Raw genomic sequence first — 22,559 nt, forward strand, 5'->3', positions numbered from 1 at the left:
GCTAATAGACAATTAGATAATGTCAAACTATGTCCCATTGCTCCACTCAACACAACTGGAAACACAAAGACTAATCCGGGAGATAATAAGTATATTACAGATAAACAGATGGTCTACCTTTTTGGGCCAGATTCTCCAAAACCTATGCAGTTTTACTTACTACCTAAAATATATAGATCTCTTTAGACGTGGACGGTTCTCCCCCAAGTTCCCTGCGGTAGACCAATAGCAAGTGATTGTGGCTCAGAGTCTTATTGTACAGTGGCTTGCGAAAGTATTCACCCCCCTTGGCATTTTTCCTATTTTGTTGCCTTACAACCTGGAATTCAAATGGATTTTGGGGGATTTGTATCATTTGATTCACACAACATGCCTACCACTTTGAAGATGCAAAATATTTTTTTGTGAAACAAGAAATAAGACCAAAAAATTTAAAACTTGAGCGTGCATAACCATTCACCCCCCAAAGTCAATACTTTGTAGAGCCACCTTTTGCAGCAATTACAGCTGAAAGTCTCTTGGTGTATGTCTCTATAAGCTTGGCACATCTAGCCACTGGGATTTTTGCCCATTCTTCAAGGCAAAACTGCTCCAGCTCCTTCAAGTTGGATGTGTTCCGCTGGTGTACAGCAATCTAAGTCATACCACAGATTCTCAATTGGATTGAGGTCTGGGCTTTGACTAGGCCATTCCAAGACATTTAAATGTTTCCCCTTAACGCACTCGAGTGTTGCTTTAGCAGTATGCTTAGGGTCATTGTCCTGCTGAACCTCTGTCCCAGTCTCAAATCTCTGGAAGACAAACAGGTTTCCCTCAAGAATTTAGCGCCATCCATCATTCCTTCAATTCTGACCAGTTTCCCAGTCCATGCTCATGAAAAACATCCCCACAGCATGATGCTGACACCACCATGCTTCACTGTGGGAATGGCGTTCTCAGGGTGATGAGAAGTGTTGGGTTTGCAACCAGACATAGTGTTTTCCTTGATGGCCAAAAAGCAACATTTTTGTCTCATCTGACTAGAGTATCTTCTTCCATATGTTTGGGGAGTCTCCCACATGCCTTTTGGCAAACATCAAACATGTTTGCTTATTTTTTTCTGGCCACTCTTCAGATAAAGCCCAGTTCTGTGGAGTGTACAGCTTAAAGTGGTCCTATGGACAGATACTCCAATCTCCGCTGTGGAGCTTTGCAGCTCCTTCAGGGTTATCTTTGGTCTCTTTGTTGCCTCTCTGATTAATGCCCTCCTTGCCTGGTCCCTGAAATTTGGTGGGCAGCCCTCTCTTGGCAGGTTTGTTGTGGTGCCATATTCTTTCAATTTTTTTTTTAAATAATGGATTTAATGGTGCTCTGTGGGATGTTCAAAGTCTCGAATATTTTTTTATAACCCTTTTTTTTACAACCCTGACCTGTTCTTTTTCACAACTTTGTCTCGGACCGGTTTCGAGAGCGCCTTGGTCTTCATAGTGCCGCTTGCTTGGTGGTGCCCCTTGCTTGGTGGTGTTGCAGACTCTGGGGCCTTTCAGAACAGGTGTATATATACTGAGATCATGTGACAGATCATGTGACACTTAGATTGCACACAGGTGGACTTTATTTAACTAATTGTGTGACTTCTGAAGGTATTTGGTTGCACCACATCTTATTTACTGGCTTCATAGCAAAGGGGGTGAATACATATGCACGCACCACTTTTCCATTTTTTATTTTATTTTTTTAAACAAGTAATTTTTTTATTTTCACCTCACCAATTTGGACTATTTTGTGTATGTCCATTACATGAAATCCAAATAAACTGTATTGCCTTGGGCAGCAGGTAGCCTAGTGGTCAGAGCGCTGGGCTAGTAACCGAAAGTTTGCAAGATTGAATCCCCGAGCCGACAAGGTAAAACTCTGTCAGTCTGCCCCTGAACAAGGCAGTTAACCCACTGTTCCTAGACCGTAATTTAAAATAACAATTTGTTCTTAACTGACTTGCCTAGTTAAATTAAGGTAAAATAAATAAAATAATAGCTATGTTAAGGATACTTGTGAATTTGTCAACAGGCAAAGATACCAATAAATGTTTTTTATTCTCCATTGATATTAATTCTCTTTACACAAACATTGATACCAAATTAGATCTACAGGCAGTTGCAAATGCCTTGCAGAGGTATCCTGACCCCAGTAGACCGGATAGGGTTATCTTGGATTTGTTGGAGATGGGCCTCACCAGAAATGACTTTCAATGGGAAGTACTACCTCCAGATACATGGTACAGACATGGGAAAGACATTCTCCCCAAGTTTTGCAAATTCGTTTTTGGGAAGAAACTGCTTTCCTTAAATGTAAGACCTTACCATTGCTGCACCTTAGGTATCTGGATGGTATTTTTGGACTGTGAGGAGGCTCCATCTCTGAATTCATGGAATTCTTAAACCTTTTGAATTCACATCACTTAGCAATCACCATTACACATAATTTGCAATACAATTTTTTTTGAATTTCTAGATCCACAGGTATTTTTCATTCAAAAGGGGGGAGAAACCAAACAATTGTCAACTAAAGTTTTCTTTAAGGAAACAAATAGACATGCCCTCCTTCACAAATGTAGTTTCCATGCAAAACACACAAAGTGGGTTTATCAAATCACAACTTATACCTTTCCACAGAATTTGTAGTTTCCCTGGGGAAATAGAGGAGGCCACAAGAATACTCTTCTCAGCCTTAAGGCCCATGGGCTACTCTAGGCAGTTCATAAGAGAGGTTAAGACTGAGGTAAATCAGATCTTCCAGACCCATGGAGCATATAAGGTAGAGAAGGATAACCTCCCCGTGGTTCCATTTGTGGGGACTTATTCTCAGGCTCTGGAGGGGTTCCACTTTGAACTTAAATCTAATTTTCAACAGGACCAGAATGATTGTGAGGCCTTGAAATATTTCAGGGTAATCTCAGCCTATAGGAGGAATAAGAACTCGAAGGACATCTAGTCCATTCAAGCCTGTCTAAGAAGAAACTGGTACAGAATAAGCATTTTACCCCAAAAAAGTTGCTGTCCAATAGGCCTTCGGGTTTGGGGGCCCCAATCAGGCATGTACATTTACATTACATTTAAGTCATTTAGCAGACGCTCTTATCCAGAGCGACTTACAAATTGGTGCATTCACCTTATGACATCCAGTGGAACAGCCACTTTACAATAGTGCATCTAAATCTTTTAGGGGGGGGGGGGGGGCAGAAGGATTGCTTTATCCTATCCTAGGTATTCCTTGAAGAGGTGGGGTTTCAGGTGTCTCCGGAAGGTGGTGATTGACTCCGCTGTCCTGGCGTCGTGAGGGAGTTTGTTCCACCATTGGGGTGCCAGAGCAGCGAACAGTTTTGACTGGGCTGAGCGGGAACTGTACTTCCTCAGTGGTAGGGAGGCGAGCAGGCCAGAGGTGGATGAACGCAGTGCCCTTGTTTGGGTGTAGGGCCTGATCAGAGCCTGAAGGTACTGAGGTGCCGTTCCCCTCACAGCTCCGTAGGCAAGCACCATGGTCTTGTAGCGGATGCGAGCTTCAACTGGAAGCCAGTGGAGAAAGCGGAGGAGCGGGGTGACGTGAGAGAACTTGGGAAGGTTGAACACCAGACGGGCTGCGGCGTTCTGGATGAGTTGTAGGGGTTTAATGGCACAGGCAGGGAGCCCAGCCAACAGCGAGTTGCAGTAATCCAGACGGGAGATGACAAGTGCCTGGATTAGGACCTGCGCCGCTTCCTGTGTGAGGCAGGGTCGTACTCTGCGGATGTTGTAGAGCATGAACCTACAGGAACGGGCCACCGCCTTGATGTTAGTTGAGAACGACAGGGTGTTGTCCAGGATCACGCCAAGGTTCTTAGCGCTCTGGGAGGAGGACACAATGGAGTTGTCAACCGTGATGGCGAGATCATGGAACGGGCAGTCCTTCCCCGGGAGGAAGAGCAGCTCCGTCTTGCCGAGGTTCAGCTTGAGGTGGTGATCCGTCATCCACACTGATATGTCTGCCAGACATGCAGAGATGCGATTCGCCACCTGGTCATCAGAAGGGGGAAAGGAGAAGATTAATTGTGTGTCGTCTGCATAGCAATGATAGGAGAGACCATGTGAGGTTATGACAGAGCCAAGTGACTTGGTGTATAGCGAGAATAGGAGAGGGCCTAGAACAGAGCCCTGGGGGACACCAGTGGTGAGAGCGCGTGGTGAGGAGACAGATTCTCGCCACGCCACCTGGTAGGAGCGACCTGTCAGGTAGGACGCAATCCAAGCGTGGGCCGCGCCGGAGATGCCCAACTCGGAGAGGGTGGAGAGGAGGATCTGATGGTTCACAGTATCGAAGGCAGCCGATAGGTCTAGAAGGATGAGAGCAGAGGAGAGAGAGTTAGCTTTAGCAGTGCGGAGCGCCTCCGTGATACAGAGAAGAGCAGTCTCAGTTGAGTGACTAGTCTTGAAACCTGACTGATTTGGATCAAGAAGGTCATTCTGAGAGAGATAGCAGGAGAGCTGGCCAAGGACGGCACGTTCAAGAGTTTTGGAGAGAAAAGAAAGAAGGGATACTGGTCTGTAGTTGTTGACATCAGAGGGATCGAGTGTAGGTTTTTTCAGAAGGGGTGCAACTCTCGCTCTCTTGAAGACGGAAGGGACGTAGCCAGCGGTCAAGGATGAGTTGATGAGCGAGGTGAGGTAAGGGAGAAGGTCTCCGGAAATGGTCTGGAGAAGAGAGGAGGGGATAGGGTCAAGCGGGCAGGTTGTTGGGCGGCCGGCCGTCACAAGACGCGAGATTTCATCTGGAGAGAGAGGGGAGAAAGAGGTCAGAGCACAGGGTAGGGCAGTGTGAGCAGAACCAGCGGTGGTGTTTGACTTAGCAAACGAGGATCGGATGTCGTCGACCTTCTTTTCGAAATGGTTGACGAAGTCGTCTGCAGAGAGGGAGGAGGGGGGGGGGGGGGGGGAGGAGGATTCAGGAGGGAAGAGAAGGTGGCAAAGAGCTTCCTAGGGTTAGAGGCAGATGCTTGGAATTTAGAGTGGTAGAAAGTGGCTTTAGCAGCAGAGACAGAAGAGGAAAATGTAGAGAGGAGGGAGTGAAAGGATGCCAGGTCCGCAGGGAGGCGAGTTTTCCTCCATTTCCGCTCGGCTGCCCGGAGCCCTGTTCTGTGAGCTCGCAATGAGTCGTCGAGCCACGGAGCGGGAGGGGAGGACCGAGCCGGCCTGGAGGATAGGGGACATAGAGAGTCAAAGGATGCAGAAAGGGAGGAGAGGAGGGTTGAGGAGGCAGAATCAGGAGATAGGTTGGAGAAGGTTTGGGCAGAGGGAAGAGATGATAGGATGGAAGAGGAGAGAGTAGCGGGGGAGAGAGAGCGAAGGTTGGGACGGCGCGATACCATCCGAGTAGGGGCAGTGTGGGAAGTGTTGGATGAGAGCGAGAGGGAAAAGGATACAAGGTAGTGGTCGGAGACTTGGAGGGGAGTTGCAATGAGGTTAGTGGAAGAACAGCATCTAGTAAAGATGAGGTCAAGCGTATTGCCTGCCTTGTGAGTAGGGGGAGAAGGTGAGAGGGTGAGGTCAAAAGAGGAGAGGAGTGGAAAGAAGGAGGCAGAGAGGAATGAGAAAGGTAGACGTGGGGAGGTTAAAGTCACCCAGAACTGTGAGAGGTGAGCCGTCCTCAGGAAAGGAGCTTATCAAGGCATCAAGCTCATTGATGAACTCTCCGAGGGAACCTGGAGGGCGATAAATGATAAGGATGTTAAGCTTGAAAGGGCTGGTAACTGTGACAGCATGGAATTCAAAGGAGGCGATAGACAGATGGGTAAGGGGAGAAAGAGAGAATGACCACTTGGGAGAGAAGAGGATCCCGGTGCCACCACCCCGCTGACCAGAAGCTCTCGGGGTGTGCGAGAACACGTGGGCAGACGAAGAGAGAGCAGTAGGAGTAGCAGTGTTATCTGTGGTGAGCCATGTTTCCGTCAGTGCCAAGAAGTCGAGGGACTGGAGGGACGCATAGGCTGAGATGAGCTCTGCCTTGTTGGCCGCAGATCGGCAGTTCCAGAGGCTACCGGAGACCTGGAACTCCACGTGGGTCGTGCGGGCTGGGACCACCAGGTTAGGGTGGCCGCGGCCACGGGGTGTGAAGCGTTTGTATGGTCTGTGCAGAGAGGAGAGAACAGGGATAGACAGACACATAGTTGACAGGCTACAGAAGAGGCTACGCTAATGCAAAGGAGATTAGAATGACAAGTGGACTACACGTCTCGAATGTTCAGAAAGTTAAGCTTACGTTGCAAAAAAATAAAATAAAAGATCTTATTGACTAAAAATGATATAGTACTGCTGGCTGGTGAAGTAGGCTGGCTAGCAGTGGCTGTGTTGTTGAAAGTGAAGCTGGCTAGTTAACCTCGACAATTTCTCTAAATTTCTCTAAACTACACAATTATCTTGGATACAAGGACAGCAAAGACAACTAGCTAACACTACGCTAATCAAGTCGTTCCGTTGTAATGTAAGTTTCTACAGTGCTGCTATTCGGTAGAAGTTGGCTAGCTAGCAGTGTTAGCTAGCAGTGTTGGCTAGGTAGGAGGACGGCAGCGCGGCAGGCGAAAATAGCTGGCTAGCTAACCGATAATTACTCAAAGCTACACAATTATCTTAGATACAAAGATAGCAAAGACAACTATGTAGCTAGCTAACACTACACTAATCAAGTCGTTCCGTTGTAATGTAATCGTTTCTACAGTGCTGCTAATCGGTGGCTAGTTGGCTAGCTAGCAGGGTTGACTACGTTACGTTACGTTACATTACGTTAGGACGAGAATACCTGGCTAGCGAACCTCAGCGAACCTCAATAACTACACAATTATCTTTGATACAAAGACGGCTATGTAGCCAGCTAAGTAGCTAGCTAAGATCAAACAATCAAAGATAGCAAAGACAACTATGTAGCCAGCCAACACTACACTAATCAAGTCGTTCCGTTGTAATGCACTCGTTTCTACAATGCTGCTATTCGGTGGCTAGCTGGCTAGCTAGCAATGTTGGCTACGTTGCGTTACGTTAGGACGAAAATAGCTGGCTAGCGAACCTCAATAACTACACAATTATGTTTGATACAAAGACGGCTATGTAGCTAGCTAAGATCAAACAAATCAAACCGTTGTACTGTAATGAAAATGAAAATGAAAATGAAATGGTAATACTACCTGTGGAGCGAAGCGGAATGCGACTACTCCCTCCAACCCGGAAGTCACTTGTACAGTCTTGGCCAAAAGTTGAGAATGACACAAATATTAATTTTCAAAGTCTGCTGCCTCAGTTTGTATGATGGCAATTTGCATATACTCCAGAATGTTATGAAGAGTGATCAGATGAATTGCAATTAATTGCAAAGTCCCTATTTGCCATGCAAATGATCTGAATACCCAACAAAACATTTTCACTGCATTTCTGCCCTGCCACAAAAGGACCAGCTGACATCATGTCAGTGATTCTCTCGTTAACACAGGTGTGAGTGTTGACAAGGACAAGACTGGAGATCAATCTGTCATGCTGATTGAGTTCGAATAACAGACTGGAAGCTTCAAAAGGAGGGTGGTGCTTGGAATCATTGTTCCTCCTCTGTCAATCATGCAAGGAAACACGTGCCGTCATCATTGCTTTGCACAAAAAGGGCTTCACAGGCAAGGATATTGCTGCCAGTAAGATTGCACCTAAATCAACCATTTATCGGATCATCAAGAATTTCAAGGAGAGCGGTTCAATTGTTGTGAAGAAGGCTTCACGACGCCCTAGAAAGTTCAGCAAGCGCCAGGACCGTCTACTAAAGTTGATTCAGCTGCGAGATTGGGGCACCACCAGTACAGAGCTTGCTCAGGAATGACAGCAGGCAGGTGTGAGTGCATCTGCACGCACACTGAGTCAACGACTTTGAGGATGGCCTGGTGTAAAAAACGGCCTGGTGTGTCAATCCTCAAGAGGCGGGTGGATAAACAAAAACCCACAAATTCTGACAAACTCCAAGCATTGATTATGCAAGAATGGGCTGTCATCAGTCAGGATGTGGCCCAGAAGTTAATTGACAGCATGCCAGGGCAGATTGCAGAGGTCTTGAAAAAGAATGGTCAACACTGCAAATATTGACTCTTTGCATCAACTTCATGTAATTGTCAATAAAAGCCTTTGACACTTATGAAATGCTTGTAATTATACTTCATTATTCCATAGTAACATCTGACAAAATATCTAAAGACACTGAAGCAGCAAACTTTGTGGAAATGACTATGTGTCATTCTCAAAACTTTTGGCCACGACTGTAGTCCCATTAGATACTGGGTTTTGAGTCCAACCCTAATTTAACACACCTGATTCTACTAATTAGCTGCTCAACAAGACCATAACTAGCTGAATCAGATACTCTAAATTAGGGTTGGACTGAAAACCTACTGGACAGTAGATCTTCAGGAAGAGGGTTAGGAAGCCCGGCTCTAGGCCTCAATGAGAAGTAAAAAGCCACACAGTAATTTGTCTCCATCCTGTGGCTGCTTTAGACTTGAAGTCTCCACTGGGATATCTGAATTGGTTTAGGATAAAGCTACAGATCTATTGTACTTGTCATAATCATTATTATTTATTGTCTGGATTCCTGTAGAATTCTCTTTACTTTTGTGTGGGTTTGTTAGAAATTGTGTGATGGAAATAATTCCTCATAGGCTTACTTTAGTTTCAATTTGAATGAATATTTATAGGAATTTATTTGTTTCTCCCTATTTTGGGAATTTTACTTATGATTTGCACTTATTCCCCATCTCACATATTCCCTCAATTTGAGAGCCCTTCGGATTCATTATTCTTATTTCATATATGTTGGTGTGTTTCTAAATATACAGTTGAAGTTGGAAGTTTACATACATCTTAGCCAAATACATTTATACTCAGTTTTTCACAATTCCTGACATTTAATCCAAGTAAAAATGCCCTGTTTTAGGTCAGTTAGGATCACCACTTTATTTTAAGAATGTGAAATGTCGGAATAATAGTAGAGAGAATTATTTCAGCTTTTATTTCTTTCATTACATTCCCAGTGGGTCAGAAGTTTACATACACTCAATTAGTATTTGGTAGCATTGCCTTTAAAATTGTTTAACTTGGGTCAAACGTCTTGGGTAGCCTTCCACAAGCTTCCCACAATAAGTTGGGTGAATTTTGGCCCATTCCTCCTGACAGAGCTGGTGTAACTGAGTCAAGTTTGTAGGCCTCCTTGCTCGCTTTTTCAGTTCTGCCCACAAATGTTCTATGGGATTGAGGTCAGGGCTTTGTGATGGCCACTCCAACACCTTGACTTTGTTGTCCTTAAGCCATTTTGTCACAACTTTGGAAGTATGCTTGGGGTCATTATCCATTTGGAAGACCCATTTGCGACCAAGCTTTAACTTCCTGACTGATGCCTTGATGTTGTTTCAATATATCTACATAATTTTCCTTCCTCATGATGCCATCTATTTTGTGAAGTGCACCAGTCCCTCCTGCAGCAAAGCACAACATGATGCTGCCACTTCCGTGTTTCACAGTTGGGATGGTGTTCTTCGGCTTGCAAGCATCCCCCTTTTTCCTCCAAACATAGCGATGGCCATTATGGCTAAACAGTTCTATTTTTGTTTCATCCGACCAGAGGACATTACTCCAAAAAGTACGATCTTTGTCCCCATGTGCAGTTGCAAACTGTAGTCTGGCTTTTTTATGGCGGTTTTGGAGCAATGGCTTCTTCCTTGCTGAGCGGCCTTTCGGGTTATGACGATATAGGACTCGTTTTACTGTGGATATAGATACTTTTGTACCCGTTTCCTCCAGTATCTTCACAAGGTCTTCTGCTGTTGTTCTGGAATTGATTTGCACTTTTCGCACTAAAGAACGTTCATCTCTAGGAGACAGAACGAGTCTCCTACCTGAGCGGTATGACAGCTGCGTGGTCCCATGGTGTTTATACTTGCGTACTATCGTTTGTACAGATGAATGTGGTAAATTCAGGCGTTTGGAAATTGCTCCCAAGGATGAACCAGACTTGTGGAGGTCTACAAATTTGTTTCTGAGGTGTTGGCTGATTTCTTTTGATTTTCCCCATGATGTCAAGCAAAGAGGCACTGAGTTTGAAGGTAGGCCTTGAAATACATCCACAGGTACACCTTCAATTGACTCAAATGATGTCAATTAGCCTATCAGAAGCTTCTAAAGCCATGACACCATTTTCTGGAATTTTCCAAGCTGTTTAAAGGCACAGTCAACTCAGTGTATGTAAGCTTCTAACTCACTGGAATTGTGATAGAGTGAAATAATCTGTCTGTAAACAATTGTTGGAAAAATGACTTGTGTCTTGCACAAAGTAGATGTCCTAACCGACTTGCCAAAGCCATAGTTTGTTCACAAGATTTTTGTGGAGTGGTTGAAAAAGGAGACTCCAACCTAAGTTTATGTAAACTTCCGACTTCAACTATACATGTAGGTCTTGTAGCTATCATCATTTTTTACTCCATGTGTAACTATGTGTTGTTGTATGTGTCGAACTGCTTTGCTTTATCTTGGCCAGGTCGCAATTGTAAATGAGAACGTGTTCTCAATTTGCCTACCTGGTTAAATAAAGGTTAAAAAAAAAAAAAAAAAAAAAAAAAAAAAAAAGCCAGTCTTTCCTTTTGAAAGGAAAGTTGTCTGGAACTATTCTAACCCGAACCACTCCAGAGACCTTAATCCTAACCTTAACCTCTCTGGCACCCTAACCTTAACCATTCCTGAGGCCTGAGTCCTACCCTAAACCAAGGAGTCCTACCCCTTGGTTCCCATGCCGAACCCCTTGAGAGATCCAGATGCTTTTACCTACAACTATAACCAAAATGTGTCTACAAATTATTTTGAATATACTCCCCTATTTTCCTATGGTTAAATACCCCCCATCAAACAAAACCGTACCTCTAGCGTCAACCAAAACCCTAACACTAACCCTAGCGTCAACCAAAACCCTAACACTAACCCTAGCCTCAACCAAAACCATAACACTAACCCTAGCTTCTACCGAAACCCTAACCATACCCTGAAGTAACCGTAAGTACAGTGTAAATAGTGTAATAGGGAGTCATTTGTTACACTATAATTACACAGTAGTAAAGGCACTAATGTAAAGTGTAACCAAATAAAGTTATTTTATTCTGTCAGGTTTGATAGAACACACCCAGTCTAGTCCAGATTATAGTGTATGTTTAGAATGTCATGTGTCATGTGTGCTTGCAGGGAAAAGATCCACTACATCAGAACAGAGGGCACCCAAAGACTGGAGAAACTAGCATGCGATGCAGACCTGGTGATACTGTTGAGGTAGGTGGCAACTGTTAATATTACCCCCTGAATGTTTCATTGTAGTATTGTCATTATTTCCATGTTTGTCACTTGTTGGATGTCCCTACAGCTTGTTTGAAGAGGAGATCATGTCCTATATTCCGCCCTCCTTCCATCCTGGCTTCAGCTTCTCTCCACGTTGTTCACCAGGGTCTTCACCGCAGAACTCTCCAGGTGGGTTGGCACTAATGGCAAACGGAGCCGTAGTGTGTTGAAAATGTATTCACAAGAATTGGTCAGAAACCATGTCACATATGGTTATACCTGTGTTATATCAATGTCTCATGTCATTGGAGGACTGCTTGTCACGGTGTTGAATGTGCTTGTCAACAGGAATGTCGAGAGCGAGAGCACCTGCCCCGTACCGGAGAGACTTTGAGGCCAAACTACGCAACTTCTACAGGAAACTGGAGGCTAAAGGCTATGGCCAGGGCCCAGGAAAGATCAAGTAAGGAAAGCAGTCTAAAATGTCCATTAACATGAGTACGCACACCTTTTTCAAATACAGTTACAGAATAGAACCCTACTGTTTAAGAAACGGTAGTGTTGTGTATGCAAATTAGCACTATACTGGATATCCATATCTGTGTTGCTGAGCATCCTATGATGTTGTTGTGTTCCAGGCTTATCGTCCGGAGAGACCACCTGTTGGAGGGTACCTTTAACCAGGTCATGGCCTACTCACGCAAGGAACTACAGAGGAATAAGCTCTACATCACCTTCATAGGAGAGGAGGGGTACACCAAAGCTTCTTCTGTTGACCTGAACACATGAAATAACATGTTTTTAGGATTACTGAATGCAATTCAGTTACTTTGAAAAAGTAATGAACGTGTCAAGACAGAACCCCCTCTCGTCTTTTAAAGAACAAACTGCTCATTTTTGGGCGATAGAGAGGTTAACAAATGTTTGTTTTATTTGTCTGCTACTGTCATAACTCAGGTCTCTTCTTTTCCCACACCATCAGGCTGGACTACAGTGGGCCATCCAGAGAGTTCTTCTTCCTGCTGTCTCAGGAGCTGTTCAATCCCTACTATGGCCTGTTTGAGTACTCAGCCAACGACACATACACCGTCCAGATCAGCCCCATGTCCGCCTTCGTAGAGAACCATCTGGAATGGTGAGGAGGGCATCTGCTTGTCCTGTGTTTAAGCTTCCTTCAAACTCATAAAACCTGGGGTGTGTTCATTAGGCCCCAAAGGGAAGAAAACTGACTGAAACCAGTCACTACCTTGACTTGTCTAATAAGAAACACAATTAATTGTTTTCGGTTGCAGAACATTTTCAAATGTTTTCCATGTCCTAATGATCATGACCCTGGGCTTGTTCTTGTTTGGAGGAAAAAAGTAATGGGTTTCATGAAATCTCATGTCAAGAGACCTAAACACTTTAATTGGATTTGTATTTTATATTAACCCATCTACCAACCCCCCTCTTCGGAGGACACATATCTTGTTTATTTTTTACAGCTTTTCTGCTACATATACATACATGGTACTTTTATATTAAGCAGTCACATAACAATACATTACTAAACATAAGCTCTTTAATCCCACCCCTCAGCCACTCTCAGACCATCGCACCTATCACCATAGACCACCTTTGTTTGGTTTCCATGTGTCATATATTTTTCAATTGAGCTGTGATGTTTTACATGCATTTTTAACCTTTCTAAATTGTATATTATCCACAGATTGTGAGCTAAAGATGAAAACCTTTCCTACGAGTATTATTATTTGGCTTTCCAAATCACCCAACACTGTTATTTGTAAGGTTCATTTTAAGTCAATGTTGTGATTTTTTAACTATTCCTGAACCTATGACCAGAAACATGCTATAGAATAAATTATATAGTGATTCTGTCTCTTCGCAGCAAAATCTACAGAGCTGAGATTGTTTGTTGTATGCCCCATATATATAACATTGTGTTAGTGGCAATAATTTTGTATAATAATTTACATTGAAAAACTTGAAGTGTTGAATTAAGTGTAGTTTTTTGTACCAGTTCATAAACCATGTGCCATGGAATCGATACATCGAAAATCTCTTCCCATTTATTTTGCAACATGTATGGCGCAGCGGTCAACTTTTTGGTCCTCAAATGAAACGGGTAATTTTTATTTATTTATACCAATTCCTTTCAGACAATTTGTATCTTTAATATATTGCAGGCAAACAAGTTAAATAGGCACGTTTGTCTGGCTTAGCATTCCAAAGAAAATTTTATATTTTTGCTCATGATTTAAAAAACGAGTCGTCTGGAGTAGGCAGCGCCATTAGTAAGTAAGTAAACTGTGATGGGACCAAAGAGTTAATCAATGTGATTTTTAAATACTTGTCTATTTACCTCTCCATGGTTACAGAATCGTATCTATTTTTGCTAACTTTCTATTGAAAATGATGTCAGTTCTTTTATCTTTTTTGAGATGTGAATAGCAAGTATGTCTACTTCACCATCTGCCCATTTTATTGGTAACATACAAGGTAGCGTAAACACTGTTTTTTAATGATCCAATACGTAATATGGACACTTGTCATAATTAGGTTTTAATCCAGAGAGACTAGAAAAGTGATCAAGATCTTCAATGAGACCGTGCAGAGATCCACAATGCAGACTTAAGAAAAAAACTTGAGTCATCGGCATACATTGACACTTGGTTTTATGCCCTGGATTTCTAACCCCTGGATGTTCTTGTTGGATCTACTTTCAATGGCCACAATAAATAGATATGGAAACAACGGACAGCCTTGTTTTACTCCTCTTAAATGCTCAATACTTTCTGAGAAACTATTTTACATCTGGGGTGCTGTACATAACTTTAACCCATTATATAAGAGATTCACCGAAAATGTATATATAAATTCTAGTCATACTTTATCAAACGCCTTTTCAAAATCTGCTCTGAAGACCAGGCCTGGTATCTTTGATGTTTCATAATGTTCAATTGGTTCAAGTAATTGTTGGACAATATATTGGAGATAATATACATGTAGAAAACCTGTCTGATCAGGATGAACAATATCTGGTAAAACCTTTTTTATTCATTGTGCTATGCATTTTGCCAGGATTTTCACATCACAACATTGAAGTGTAAGAGGCCTCCAGTTTTATTAAATGGACTAGATCTTTATACTTACCACCTGGGTCCTGTTTTAGTAGTAATGAAATCAGTCATTGTTGAGTACCTGAAAGTCTACAATTTTTATAGAAGTAATTTAAACACGCTAATAATGTATATTTGAGTATGTCAAAAAAGGTCTGATATACCTCTACTGGTATACCATCAAGCCCTGGTGTTTTTTCAGACTGAAAAGTTTTAATTGCCTCTTCTGTAAGTTGGCCTTCACACAGGTCTTTCTGTAAATTTGTTAATTTTACATTACTATTAGAAATCCTGACCGTTAACATCATTCAGTGTAAATGGAGGAGAATGAAAAGAAAACATATGCTTAAAAAATGTTGCTTCTTTCAAAAATGTAATTTGGTGAATCATGGATGACTTTATTTGTAACGAGTTTCTGTAAATTATTTTTGGTAGCATTTCTATATTGAAGATTTTGAACTTGTGTGCGAGACCTGTCTGTGTGTGTTTGTGTGCAGGTTCCGGTTTAGTGGGCGTATTTTGGGACTGGTGTTGATCCACCAGTATCTCCTGGATGCCTTCTTCACACGGCCCTTCTACAAGGCTCTCCTCAGACTGTGAGTGTCTCTGTCTCTCGACATTGGCCTTTACAATTCTTCTGTACAGAAAAATGTCTCTGCCACGTTAACAACAAAGAAAAATTATCCATATTGGATTAGTGTGCAGTCTGGCATAAATGTCCAAAGAAGTTTGAGGCTTAACACAGTCTAACCCAGATTGAGTGACTTTCTAGCGTGAGCACTAATGACAAGTCTCCTCAGATATGATGATAATGGGCTACAACAACTGACACAATCAGCATTCTTTATAATTAAACACAAAGAAAATGCACCTCAGGCTAGTGAGTGAGTTACTCCCCTTGATTGACTTTAAGGCAGTGGGTTGCTTTGTGCAGTAATACATAGTGAACCCCAAAGCAGTTAATGTGTGAGATAAATATGTTTACCTGTGCAGAGCCACTGACCTGAGTGATCTGGAATACCTAGATGAGGAGTTCCATCAGAGTCTACAGTGGATGAAAGACAATGACATCACAGACATGCTGGACCTTACCTTCACTGTGAATGAGGAAGTCTTCGGACAGGTATGTGTGTGTCCTCCACAGGAGGTTGATGGCACCTTCATTGGGGGGGACGGGCTTGTCGTAATGGCTGGAGCGGAATGAGTGGAATGGTATCAAATACATCAAACATGGTTTCCATGCGTTTGATGCCATTCCATTCGCTCCATTCAAGCTATTATTATGAGCCGTCCTCCCCTCAGCAACCTCCGGTGGTGTCCTCAATGATAAGAAATGCGTAGTATCTAAACATAAACCCAAAGCAAGCTAAGGTATAAGATGTTATTTTACTACGAAATGATCTTCATGATCAGTGTATATCTTCAGTATATACACTATATATAAAGTATGTGGACACTACTTCAAATGAGTTGATTCAGCTATTTCCGCCACACCCGTTGCTGACAGGTGTATAAAATCGAGCACAGTCATGCAATCTCCATAGACAAACATTGACAGTAGAATGGCCATCCTGAAGAGCTCAGTGAATTTCAACATGGCCACATTTTCAATAAGTCAGTTCGTCAAATTTCTGCCCTGCTAGAGCTGCCCCGGTCAACTGTAAGGGCTGTTATTGTGAAGTGGAAAGGTCTAGGAGCAACAACGGATCAGCCGCTATGTGGTAGGCCACACAAGCTCACAGAACGGGACAGCCCAGTCACGCTTTTTCAGTTCTGCCCACAAGTTTTCTATAGGATTGAGGTCAGGGCTTTGTGATTGCCACTCCAATACCTCGACTTTGTTGTCCTTAAGCCATTTTGCTATAACTTTGGAAGTATACTTGGGGTCATTGTCCATTTGGAAGACCCATTTGCGACCAAGCTTTAACTTCCTGACTGATGTCTTGAGATATTGCTTCAATATATCCACATACTTTTCCTTCCTCATGTGCCATCTATTTCGTGAAGTGCACCAGTCCCTCCTTCAGCAAAGCACCCCCACAACATGATGCTGCCACCCCCGTGCTTCACAGTTGGGATGGTGTTCTTCAGCTTGCAAGCCTCCCCCTTTTTCCTCCAAACATAATGATGGTCATTATGGCCAAACAGTTCTATTTTTGTTTCATCAGACCAAAGGACATTTCTTCAAAAAGTACAATCTTTGTCCCTATGTGCAGTTGCAAACTGTAGTCTGGGTTTTTTATAGCGGTTTTGGAGCAGTGGCTTCTTCTTTGCTGAGCGGCCTTTAGGTTATGTCAATATAGGACTCATTTTACTGTGTACGTTGATACTTTTGTACCTGTTTCCGCCAGAATCTTCACAAGGTCCTTTGCTGTTGTTCTGGGATTGATTTGCACGTTTCGCACCAAAGTACATTCATCTCTAGGAGACAGAACCCGTCTCCTTCCTGAGCGGTATGACAGCTGCGTGGTCCCATGGTGTTTATACTTGCGTACTATTGTTTGTACAAATGAACATGGTAACTTCAGGCGTTTGGAAATTGCTCCCAAGGATGAACCAGACTTGTGGAGGTCTACAAATTTGTTTCTGAGGTGTTGGCTGATTTCTTTTGATTTTCCCCATGATGTCAAGCAAAGAGGCACTGAGTTTGAAGGTAGGCCTTGAAATACATCCACAGGTACACCTTCAATTGACTCAAATGATGTCAATTAGCCTATCAGAAGCTTCTAAAGACATGACATCATTTTCTGGAATTTTCTAAGCTGTTTAAAGGCACAGTCAACTTAGTATGTAAACTTCTGACCCACTGGAATTCTGATAGAGTGAAATAATCTGTCTGTAAACAATTGTTGGAAAAATGACTTGTGTCATGCACAAAGTAGATGTCCTAACTGACTTCCCAAAACTATAGTTTGTTCACAAGAAATGTGTGGAGTGGTTGAAAAACGAGTTTTAATGACTCCAACCGAAGTGTATGTAAACTTCCGACTTCAACTGTATATCCCTGCCGAAAAATCCAAGTTTATTTAACTCTAAATCTATATATTTTTTAAAAACATGCTGAAAAATGGAGGAGCTCATCTGCTCATGACCTCTCCCTATCTCTCTAATGCCTGAATGGAAGTCCCCGCAGCAATGTTCCCACATCTAGTGGAAAGCCTTCCCAGAAGAGTGGAGGCAGTTATAGCAGCAAAGGGGGACCAACTCCATAGTAATGCCCATGATTTTGGAATGAGATGATCAACAAGTAGGTGTCCACATACATTTGGTTATGTAGTGTGCTTTCATTGGGACTTTTGCATTGTAAGGTATGTCTGTATTGTAACATTGATATTGCTCTATTTGCGGGCAGGTAACAGAGAGAGAGCTGAAGTCTGGAGGGGCTAACATTAATGTGACAGAGAAGAATAAGAAGGAGTACATTGACCGCATGGTGAAATGGAGGGTGGAGAGAGGAGTGGTCAAGCAGACAGAGGCACTGGTCAGGGGCTTCTATGAGGTACAGTAAACGCTCTCAGGGCAACAGTCAATGGCCATGGCATGATTTCCCCCAATATGTCTAATTAGTTTTTTCCCAGCCTGTCTATGCTTTCAGAGGGCTTTCACTTTGCACTTCAAATATGATTTCTTCAAGTTTCTTAGAATGCAATAGAACCTGACTATCAAATGAAGTCACCAAGTGATTGACAGGAGCAATGTGTCTAAATATGTACACTCCTACATCGTTTTTAATGTTCTATGTTTCGGATATGTTTCTCCAGGTGGTGGATTCCCGGCTGGTGTCAGTGTTCGATGCCAGAGAGTTGGAGCTGGTCATCGCTGGGACAGCTGAGATAGACCTCAACGACTGGAGGAACAACACAGAGTATAGAGGAGGTGAGCAGAATTCAAGGGAGCATATTACCTAATGGAAAATCTACAAACTTGCATTTTAGTCTAGGACTACGGTTAATGTGTGTCCCAACATGTTTTTAAAAGGCAATGTATCCACTACCATGGCACCCATGTGCAGGGGTGGACTGAAACAATAATTCAGGCCGGAAATTTGACTCCATCCCAGGCCACCCTGTTCACGCAAACCACCAGACCGCTAATTTTGTAGGCTAACCCTATTAGTTGATGTAACGGTACCAAACTAGTTATACATTTGGTCACTATATTCATCTGGGAAGAAGTTATCCACATTACAAAATACAAACATTTGGGACTGACCAACAATTAGCCTATCTGAACACTGAGTTTAAGGTATGCTATAGCTATGGGTGCACCCTCAAAAACTCACTAGGAATACACCAATCATACTGTAGCACATACAAATGTACAAGGCTGGACACACAAAACAATTAGCCTACACTTTTAAATGGAGGATGAGATATACAGAGCTAGCTCAAATGATTATCTTTATATTCAAGCATCAAGCGTATCAAAACTTCACACACATTCACTGAACTTGAACATAAGCTACAAAAATGTAAGTAAGTATAATACAAAAGTCAAAAAAACACTCCTCTACAAAAACATGTAGATTACAATGTTCACTCACTGGTGTCCATAAAACAAACAGCACAAAAATAAACATCTATACACTGAGTCAATGAAATTGAACATTGGCTACAGAACTGCAAGTATAATACGAAAGTCCAAAAAACATGCCTCTGTACAAAAGCTTTAACTCACCGGAAAATGTTCTTTCACCCTTGTCAGCCTGTTAAGGAAGAGTCATAGCATAGCTACTTCAGAGAAACCAGTGAGTAATTACCACTAGTAAACCAGAAGGAGGCGCAGTAACTCACTGCTCTCTGCCATCTTGTCAATGATGTCATCTTTGTCAAGTCCCATAAGAATCTCTTTCTCTGTTGCCATCAAAACGAACGCTTCAAGGTTCTCTTGAGTGAGGGAGGTTCTTAGGCAGTTCTTCATGAATTTCAGGGTGGAGAAGGTCCTCTCACTAGCCACCTGAGTGATGGATAGGGTGAGGAGGGACTTGTAGCCCAAATCAATGATATGATACGCATCCGTGAGCAGATTGTAGAGACAGGGGAAGATAGCAGTGTACCGGGCAGTTTTTACATGTGGAACAAATTCTGCTCACCAACTTCACACTTTCATCAGGATCCTCAAAGCCTTCCCCTGATTCATCACTGGCAGCGGCAGCCCTGGTGTTGTACTCCTCCAATGCTGACTGTTTCAGTCTTTCCCACTGTTGTGCAAGGCTGATCAGTTCAGCTTGCAATTTTTTTTGTTCTCTTCTCTGGGAGAGCAGTCTGAGCTTCGGAATCACAGTCCTGCTGCTCCTCCAGAATGGCTCTCCCCCCCCAGGTTGCTCTGCAGAATGAGATTAACTTCTAGTTCCTCCCAAACCCGGATCCGGGAGCACCCCCATCAGTAAAAAAGCTGACTAGCATAGCCTAGCATAGCGTCACAAGTAAATACTAGCATCTAAATATCATTAAATCACAAGTCCAAGACACCAGATGAAAGATACACATCTTGTGAATCCAGCCATCATTTCTGATTTTTAAAATGTTTTACAGGGAAGACACAATATGTAAATCTATTAGCTAACCACGTTAGCAAAAGACACCACTTTTTTTACTCCACCATTTTTTACTGCATCAGTAGCTATCACAAATTCGACCAAATAAAGATATAAATAGCCACTAACCAAGAAACAACTTCATCAGATGACAGTCTGATAACATATTTATTGTATAGCATATGTTTTGTTAGAAAAATGTGCATATTTCAGGTATAAATCATAGTTTACCATTGCAGCCACCATCACAACTCTCACCAAAGCAACTAGAATAACTACAGAGACCATCGTGTATTACCTAATTACTCATCATAAAACATTTCTTAAATACACAGTGTACAGCAAATGAAAGACACAGATCTTGTGAATCCAGCCAATATTTCAGATTTTCTAAGTGTTTTACAGCGAAAACACAATATAGCATTATACACTGCTCAAAAAAATAAAGGGAACACTTAAAAAACACAATGTAACTCCAAGTCAATCACACTTCTGTGAAATCAAACTGTCCACTTAGGAAGCAACACTGATTGACAATAAATTTCACATGCTATTGTGCAAATGGAATAGACAAAAGGTGGAAATTATAGGCAATTAGCAAGACACCCCCCAAAACAGGAGTGATTCTGCAGGTGGTGACCACAGACCACTTCTCAGTTCCTATGCTTCCTGGCTGATGTTTTGGTCACTTTTGAATGCTGGCGGTGCTCTCACTCTAGTGGTAGCATGAGACGGAGTCTACAACCCACACAAGTGGCTCAGGTAGTGCAGTTCATCCAGGATGGCACATCAATGCGAACTGTGGCAAAAAGGTTTGCTGTGTCTGTCAGCGTAGTGTCCAGAGCATGCAGGCGCTACCAGGAGACAGGCCAGTACATCAGGAGACGTGGAGGAGGCCGTAGGAGGGCAACAACCCAGCAGCAGGACCGCTACCTCCGCCTTAGTGCAAGGAGGTGCACTGCCAGAGCCCTGCAAAATGACCTCCAGCAGGCCACAAATGTGCATGTGTCAGCATATGGTCTCACAAGGGGTCTGAGGATCTCATCTCGGTACCTAATGGCAGTCAGGCTACCTCTGGCGAGCACATGGAGGGCTGTGCGGCCCCACAAAGAAATGCCACCCCACACCATGACTGACCCATCGCCAAACCGGTCATGCTGGGGGATGTTGCAGGCAGCAGAACGTTCTCCACGGCATCTCCAGACTCTGTCACGTCTGTCACATGTGCTCATGTGCTCAGTGTGAACCTGCTTTCATCTGTGAAGTGCACAGGGCGCCAGTGGCGAAATTGCCAATCTTGGTGTTCTCTGGCAAATGCCAAACGTCCTGCACGGTGTTGGGCTGTAAGCACAACCACCACCTGTGGACGTCGGGCCCTCATACCACCCTCATGGAGTCTGTTTCTGACCGTTTGAGCAGACACATGCACATTTGTGGCCTGCTGGAGGTCATTTTGCAGGGCGCTGGCAGTGCACCTCCTTGCACAAAGGCAGAGGTAGCGGTCCTGCTGCTGGGTTGTTGCCCTCCTACGGCCTCCTCCACGTCTCCTGATGTACTGGCCTGTCTCCTGGTAGCGCCTGCATGCTCTGGACACTACGCTGACAGACACAGCAAACCTTTTTGCCACAGTTCGCATTGATGTGCCATCCTGGATGGACTGCACTACCTGAGCCACTTGTGTGGGTTGTAGACTCCGTCTCATGCTACCACTAGAGTGAGAGCACCGCCAGCATTCAAAAGTGACCAAAACATCAGCCAGGAAGCATAGGAACTGAGAAGTGGTCTGTGGTCACCACCTGCAGAATCACTCCTGTTTTGGGGGGTGTCTTGCTAATTGCCTATAATTTCCACCTTTTGTCTATTCCATTTGCACAACAGCATGTGAAATTTATTGTCAATCAGTGTTGCTTCCTAAGTGGATTTCACAGAAGTGTGATTGACTTGGAGTTACATTGTGTTGTTTAAGTGTTCCCTTTATTTTTTTGAGCAGTGTATTAGCTTACCACAATAGCCAGAAACACAACACCATTTACCAGCAGCAAAGGTTAGCGATCGTAACAAACAGGCAAAAGATATATACTTTTTTACTAACCTTGATATTCTTCATCAGATGACAGTCCTGTAACATCATATTACACAATGCATATAGGCTTTGTTCGAAAATGTGCATATTTAGCGGCACAAATCGTGGTTATACAATGTGATTAGTGGCCAAAACTTCAAGCAATCTGTCCGGCGCCATCTTGGAGAGGCACCTATTCTAATCGATAAGTAATCATAAACTTGACTAAAAAAATACAGGTTGGACAGCAAATTAAAGATACATTAGTTCTTAATGCAACCGCTGTGTTAGATTTTTAAAATTAACGTTACTGCGCAATACAGCGTGCGCTAAAGCGAGACCGCACCGAAATTCATGGCAGAATTATTATTTGACATTTGTCAACATAAATACGAATTAACAGCATAAAGACTGCTTACTATTTGCTGAGCTTCCATCAGAATCTTGGGCAAGGTGTCCTTTCTCCAGAACAATCGTCTTTTGGTTGAAAGATG

At 43.1% G+C, this 22,559-nt stretch overlaps 1 protein-coding gene across 2 annotated transcripts in view; it reads left to right on the top strand.

Annotated features, from left to right (window-relative positions):
- LOC129824083 (E3 ubiquitin-protein ligase HECW1-like) overlaps positions 1 to 22,559 on the top strand; it is a 49,954-nt gene that overhangs the window by 22,530 nt on the left and 4,865 nt on the right. For both annotated transcript variants that reach the window (XM_055883395.1, XM_055883396.1), the window contains exons 18-26: positions 11,259 to 11,342; positions 11,434 to 11,537; positions 11,697 to 11,811; positions 11,987 to 12,100; positions 12,331 to 12,483; positions 14,965 to 15,063; positions 15,461 to 15,590; positions 17,820 to 17,966; positions 18,229 to 18,343. In XM_055883395.1, coding sequence (XP_055739370.1) covers positions 11,259 to 11,342; positions 11,434 to 11,537; positions 11,697 to 11,811; positions 11,987 to 12,100; positions 12,331 to 12,483; positions 14,965 to 15,063; positions 15,461 to 15,590; positions 17,820 to 17,966; positions 18,229 to 18,343 — 1,061 coding nt within the window. The remainder of the gene's footprint in view (positions 1 to 11,258; positions 11,343 to 11,433; positions 11,538 to 11,696; positions 11,812 to 11,986; positions 12,101 to 12,330; positions 12,484 to 14,964; positions 15,064 to 15,460; positions 15,591 to 17,819; positions 17,967 to 18,228; positions 18,344 to 22,559) is intronic.

The sequence above is a fragment of the Salvelinus fontinalis genome, chromosome 26 (genome assembly GCF_029448725.1).
Source record: "Salvelinus fontinalis isolate EN_2023a chromosome 26, ASM2944872v1, whole genome shotgun sequence".
Classification (NCBI taxonomy): Eukaryota; Metazoa; Chordata; class Actinopteri; order Salmoniformes; family Salmonidae; genus Salvelinus; species Salvelinus fontinalis.